Source organism: Triticum aestivum, chromosome 7B (genome assembly GCF_018294505.1).
Source record: "Triticum aestivum cultivar Chinese Spring chromosome 7B, IWGSC CS RefSeq v2.1, whole genome shotgun sequence".
Classification (NCBI taxonomy): Eukaryota; Viridiplantae; Streptophyta; class Magnoliopsida; order Poales; family Poaceae; genus Triticum; species Triticum aestivum.
The window spans coordinates 226539545-226546558 of record NC_057813.1 but is presented as its reverse complement, the minus strand read 5'-3'; the positions used below and the strand labels follow the sequence as shown (position 1 = coordinate 226546558).

The window sequence follows — 7014 nt, the reverse complement described above, 5'->3', positions numbered from 1 at the left end:
TGGTGAGTGTCTCTCTGGAGTTGTGGTGAGGATGGCCTCTCTACTTTTTGCTACTTGTCGGAGTACCCAGCATGCTCGGAGGCTATGGGTTGGGACTGTGTGCGGAGTGGCGTGAATCGGGCATGGCTTGTCCAGCAGTTCGTCAAGAACGGACCTGTGTCCCATGAAGGGTTTGTTCTTCCTTCCCATGGACTGGTGGTCGGGTGACCCGTCGGGATGTATTCTTTTAGCCCGGGCCGCACACTGTGTCAAGGCATCGGGCTCCAGTTGAGTTTTCTGGGCCCTCCATGTACTTTTCATTGCACATTACTTTTATACTACGTGCGATAATTCCGTGAAACTCTGCATGTTGCGACGGTCGAGGGCATTCAATATTCCTTCGTCGGTGCAGTTACGGTGGAAAACCGGAACTACATCATCGTCCGAGCAGTCTTTGATCCTGTTTTTAACAAGCAGGAATCTGGCCCAGAAGTGGTGGACCGTTTCCTGAGGCTGTTGTCGCACATACATCAGGTCGTATATATATGGAGGACCTGAGTTGCTTGGAGAATGTAGATTGTGGTGGGTGGGTGGATTAAACTTTGGATCCTGTCCCACATCTGTGTGTGGAGCCAGAATGGTTTCCGAAGTGACCAGTTTGGGTCCAATTAAGCGCAAAGGCTCCGCCAATCCTACACTTGAACCAGAGTCTGGAGGGCGTAAGGTCCCGTCCGAGGGGGAAGTATCCGGCTCAGGGGATTTCGGTACCCAAACATACTTGGTTTTCAATATGGGGAAGGAAGTGTCTGTGGCCGGTTCCTCAACGACCGCCACTAAGTGGGTGACCGGCGGGTGATTAATTTTCCTCTAGTCGGTCTTGAGCCCGATCCGATCATAGTCCGTTGAGACCCCTAGGGAGGCGATGCGGTTTAGCAGTTCGTTTAAAGACGAAACATCCGCCGGATCCAATTTTTCGGAGTACTTAGGGCCAATGCGGGGACGGTGTCCAGCGGCCATGGGCGGAGTTGCAGGCTCGACGGTCGCGCGGGCCCTTATGGTGAAACCGCCAAACAAGAGGGTCTGCCCCGAAGCTAGGCAACCTCCAGAAGTGATATTGTTGTTGATGACTAGGCGAGCCATAGATCGCTTTTTGCAGACGGTACGGCAGAGCTCTCAATGAAAGCACAAATGTCGGTGTCAAAACCGGCAGATCTCGGGTAGGGGGGCCCAAGCTGTGCGTCTAAGGATCAATGGTAACATGAGGCCAGGGGACACAGTGTTTACCCAGGTTCGGGCCCTCTTAAAGGAGGTAAAACCCTACTCTTGTTTGATTATATTTGACGAGTATGAAGATTAGAAGAGTTGATCTACTTCGAGATCGTAATGGCTAACCCTAAGTGTCTAGCCTATGAGGATTCTGATGATGGTGCAGAAGATAGCCTCTACGGACTAACCCCTCCAGCTTATATACACACCGGAGGGGTCTAGGGTTTGTACAAGGTCGATTTATCAGGGAAGGAAGCTTCAGACTCTATTCTTGCCGTCCACGTATTGGGAAGTCCCATCCGGATATAGTGGATAATCTTCAGCTTAATCTTGTACGGCCTATCCAACCCAGCCCATACTCCTGGGCCGAACACCTGGGGACCCCCGAATCTAGGACTCCCTCATCATTCGCCCGTCCGCGTCGTCCGCCCTGTCCGCGTCTCACACTGCGGGGACAGAGGAGCTAGCTAGCTAGCCTGCCCCTGGATGGATTCGAGCTGAGCTAGCTCTCGATCGAATCGAGCAGAGCTAGCAAGCTAGCTCTGGCTACCCGGAGCTAGCTAGCTAGCTCGCCCTTGGATGGTTTCGTGCGCTTCATATCTGGTCGCCTGCGGCTACGTTTTCGACAGGTTTGTGTGCTATCCGTCGGTTTCGCGGGAGCAAGCTAGCTCACCGGACATGGACGAGAGGAAAAAGAAGACGTGGGGAAACAATATAAGCGAGCATTTCGTTTTACAGTTTAAGTTTAAGGGATCTATTTTGCCGCAGCTAAAACCGACCCTTAAAACGCGTTTTTCGTGAACTGTAAAAGACTTATGCGGGTTGAGATTTTGGAGGGATGCTCGGCTCCGGGTGAGCGGACGGTGGCTAAAAGAAATGCGTTCCCACTGTTTGCATAGCGCCCGAACAGATTCAGAGCGGTGACGTGGCAACTAGCGCTGCTTTACGATCTCTGCTCATCATGGCACGGCTACCATAGCGTTGGCCCTGGACCTCTAAAAATCTGATGTCAGATTTGTGTTTTATGGAAATCCGATGCACTATATATATACACTCCTGAATTCTTTTCCTATTTACAGATGTGTCGACAATGGACTTGTACTACCATTACTGGCGAGCAATGCTTGGCAAAACAAATCATGAATCCGTGCCGCAGTGCATTGTCTGATCACGTCCCGGCAGCGCAAAGCTGCCTCTGAAGAATGTTGCACTCACAAGCAGAGCTCCTCTGCTCCGCTCCCCCGATCACTTGACGAACTTCTGCACGCCTTCGAAGAAGTCCAGCATGTAGTCCTCGAGATCCTCAAGGGTGTACTTGACGTGCTTCGACGCCGAGTGCCGGCTGCCGCCGGACGATCCCGTCTGCGGCCTCGGCCGCGACAGGAACGACCGGTACGCCGGGATAAGCCGCTCCGACACGGCGATGCGGAGCTCCTCCCGGAGCTGCGGGTCGATCACTTTCCACGCCGTCTGGCTCCGGTACAGCTCCTCGAACGCCGCGTTGAAGCTCCTCGCCTTGTCCTTGACCGTCGGCGCCGCGCTGCCGCCGTCGTCCCTGAGGACGGATAGCACGGTGATCCACGACGCCCGGAGGTAGCCCGTCTCGTACTGCCGGATCTGGCCGCGGTGCCGGCGGATCCAGTCGTCGCCGAGGAGCTCCCGGAGCGGGGAGTCCATCACCTTCTGCACGATGTAGTACAGGTTGTTCATGAGGAATATGTGTTTCAGGCCGGCGTCGTCGTAGAGGCACGACTTCTCGTCCATCTTGCGCAGCAGCCGGGTCAGCAGCTCGAGCATGCACCGCCCTGACGGCGTCGACGTAGCGCCCCCGCCGCCGCCGGTGGCTTCGTCGCCGTCGACCGCATCCGCGGTGTTGACGAGGATCATGTCCAGCGTGCTGCGGCAGTCCGCGAGAAGGCCGCAGTAGTTGATCACGTAGCGGTTCATGGGGTGGATCTCTCCGCCCTGCACGGGCCTCCTCGACGACTCGCCCTGGATGGCGCTTCCGAACTCCTCGATCGTGCGGCGCACGGTGGAGCCCAGCCGCGCGGCCACGGCTGAGACCTCGGCGGCGAAGAGCTCGCGCGCGTCTCCGGTGAAGAGGGCCTCGAGCTCCGGCGCGACGTCGGCAAGCGCCTCGTACATGCCGAGCGTGCGGTAGAGCTTCTCGGTGGCGCGCGCAGACATGGCGACGGCGTCCGCGAAGCCGAGCAGCTGCAGGACGCAGCCCCTGGAGACGTCGGCGAAGCACTCGTGGCCGAGCTCCTCGTCGGACGCGAAGACCTCGTCGCAGAGCCGCCGCTCGCCGGCGAGGAGGGTCCTGACCACGGCCCGGTTGGCATGGTTCCACCGCCGCATCTTCTGGTCGAGCACCGCCCATTCCATCCTCAACACCTCCTCGATGGCCACGGGCTCGGCGGCGCCCAGCTGGTGCGCCACGGCCTCCGCGAGCGCGTCGCGGCGGGCGGTGACGTAGACCTGCGCGAGCTCCGGGCCGTAGCCGGCGCGCAGCATGCGCTCCGCGACGCCGCGGACGGAGGCGGCCGCGCGCGGGGAGAGGCGCGGCGACGCGTCGGGCGGCGTGGCCGCGTCGTCGAGGTCGTCCGAGGAGAGCGAGAGGCGCCGCGCGGACGAAGAGCAGAGCAGCGCGCGCGCCTCCTCCTCCAGGCGCGGCATGGCGGCCTGAACGGCCTCGGCTGCGCGGGAGGCGAGGCCGCCCTGGAGCGCGGCCGCGGCGAGGGCGTCGTCGACGGCGTACAGGTAGTCGGTCATACCGGACGACGACGAGGAGGAGTTGCACCGGCGGATGACGTCCTCCGCGGCGGCGAACGCCTCCTCCTCATGCTCCTGCTCCTGCTCCTCCACCTCCCTCTGATCACACCCGTACGCCTCCCCGGCCGCCTCACCCTCCGCCGGAGGGGACATGGGGAGCAAGCGCGCGTCGTAGATAGACAGCACGCGCATCATGTCATCGGCAGCGTTCTTGGAGACGGCCATCCTCTTCACTATGTCCGTGGGCGGCGCCTCCGAGACCGAGGACGATGCGGCCGTCCTCGCCATGCTCGACGCGACGCGATCGTCCGGTGGGAGGGAACAGGAAGAAACCTCGCTGCTGCTGCTGCTTCTTCTTGTTCGGTGGTCTCGTCGCCGCGATGGTGGCGTGGGAAGACCGGGCGAAAGTATACGCCACCTACGCCGTGGTTTTAATCGCCTCGTAACGTTGACGCGCGACGGGCCAACCAACCAAGCACGGTCGCCGTTGCCGTGTCAAGCAATTGCTAGATTATCACCGCGGTTTTTGGACCGCCGCAGAATATTCAGAGGTGCGGTTCAGACCTGTGCTCGACAGATAAATGTCGCCATTTCTTTTCTACTTTTTTTTTGGTTTATATAAAGATGAACGACCGATTGTCTGCTTCAGTTGATTAGTTGTAGACTCGTAGTACTTGGACGGTCGATCCACTGTGAGGTTCACGGAAAAGTCGTCTGGTATTCAGTTGGATAAATCAGGAGTTCCTCTGCAGTTGGCTTGAAAACTGAGATACCGCACTGATTAATTAGACTAACGATTGGCAATGTGTTGCTCTTCCAGCAGCTGCACGTACACTGGTTTGCTTGTCTATGATATAGGCTCAAATCCCCGTCAAAACCATGTGTTATGTGTTTTTTCTGCTCTTAAGCTCATGAATGGGTGTGAGAATATCGGTCCAATACGGTATCTAATGACACTTCTGTGCAACTTCAGAATTGTAATTCACACTTATGTTATGTAGTTTGCTTCAATGTTTATGAAAAAAAATAACATTGTTGCACTGAACCTGCACGTCGGTGGCAAAGTTTTGTCACAGTGAAAATGACGTAGGTCGATTCGTTCTCTCTTTAAGATACGTGGATCATGGGGGTTATCATCTGGTAATCCAAAAATTTATGTTTGTACGACACTGTTGTCATCGCGTATCAAAGAATTACAGTTTAACTAAGTCTTAGTCGATTGAGACTTTGTTATGTCTCACTCCATACTATCTTTCTTTGATCTTGCGTGTAGAGATTCAAATATGAACTATATACAGAATAAAATGAGTGAATCCATACTTTAAACTACGTCTATGTGCATCTATATTTAGTTCATATTAAAATCTTTAAAAGACTTATATTTAGAAATAGAGGGAGTATATCACTTGATTGAGACTTAAAATCTTTAAAAGACTTATATTTAGAAATAGAGGGAGTATATCACTTGGCTGAGACTTGATTAAGTCTCATTTGACTGAGATCTAGACACAAAGAATTACTCCAAGGATATAAAACACGCCGTGAAGAACAACGATGATGACAAAGGTGTACACATTTCTTTCTCGCTCTCTCTTGCGAAAAAATAGGTGTACACAGTTGATTAGCACTCGATCTGATATATCAATTTATCTGGTTTTGGTTCGGCTTTCTCTAATTAATTGAGCAACTCTTTCTTTTTAATGAATGAAAAAAAACTGCCATTTTGAAAGAAAAAAATTTATCATCAGATAGTCGATCAACGTGTTCTGGTGTTCAGCTGTTCAACAACGATCCTGCGTACTATTCTGTATTCTGCACTTGCTTGCTTAGGGACAAGTCAATGTCCAGTGGCATCCTGGCCCAATAGGCCGACACATTTGGCCCACTAACAGACGAAAAGTCGGAGAGAGACTTCTGATCTTTCATAACCAAGTAACCAACAAGAACCCCTCAAAAACACAGAAGTTAGGTAAACAATGGCACTGTTCAGTAGTCACTGTCATATCGCTAATATCTCGTTATCGTCAAGTCCACATTTGCATAAATGTAGCTGATCCCGGCAATCCGATGAAAAAAGATTGAAGAGGCAAACATTCCTGTCTCCATGGACCATTGGAGTGCGTTGCATTGCTAATTGCTTCCTCCCGATGTAGACCATGTCTCTTCTCTAGCAACCATCTTGAAAAAACAAATTGCTTTCTTTGGCAGCCTAGACGAAGGAAGCGGAGGCGGCCATGCACGAACACACGCAATTTGGGTGGGCGGGTATCTTCTACACGCCACTTACTTTTGTTTCTATAAAATCAAATCCATTAGAGAATAAAGAGAAAGCATAGAATTTCTCACGTCAGACTCAGAGTGTATCATGATTATTTTAACGGGGTGATGTAAAATTAAAATAGGAATTGCAACGATTGTTAAAGGAAAGTCGAATGGTTTGCCATGTACTCTCTGCTGAAATTTCTGGGCTTTAGCCCATTTAGTTAATCCCTAGGGAAGTCTCACAGGCCCATGTGGCTCACTATGCATGATAAGGTGTGTGAAAAGTTTAGTCTCAGCGCGCTAATGGAGGATGAGTAAAATCAACTTGTAAGATGAGTTATTCCACATACCACCAAGAACTTAAGAAAAATACCTAAAAAAGAGCTTGGGAATAGAGCACATACTCGTGCGGTTCTTCTCCATCGCCTGCTCCGCACACACATCATGTTTCGTGATCAAGCCGCGCTAGGATCTTTATTAAGTTGAAGCGCTATGACCTATTGAACATGTACGCGTGGCCTCAATTTTTGTCACTCGAGCTAAGGTGAGTTATTCTAGCTAAGGTGAAACATCCAGCTATTTTCTGTCACACCAGCTAAGCTTAATTATTTCACATACAACTAAGAACTTGAGAAAAATCCCTAAAAAGAGCTTGAGAATAGAGCGCATACACGTGCGCTCTTTTTCAGCCGCCCGCCCCGCACACGCGTCATGTTTCATGATCGAGTTGTGCTA

At 52.6% G+C, this 7014-nt stretch overlaps 1 protein-coding gene across 1 annotated transcript; it reads right to left on the bottom strand.

Moving 5' to 3' along the window:
• Positions 1-2249: 2249 nt before the first annotated feature.
• LOC123163042 (exocyst complex component EXO70B1) lies at positions 2250-4455 on the bottom strand. Its single transcript, XM_044580799.1, has one exon. The coding sequence runs from the start codon at positions 4303-4305 to the stop codon at positions 2491-2493; it is 1815 nt and encodes a 604-aa protein (XP_044436734.1). The 5' UTR covers positions 4306-4455; the 3' UTR covers positions 2250-2490.
• Positions 4456-7014: the final 2559 nt, after the last annotated feature.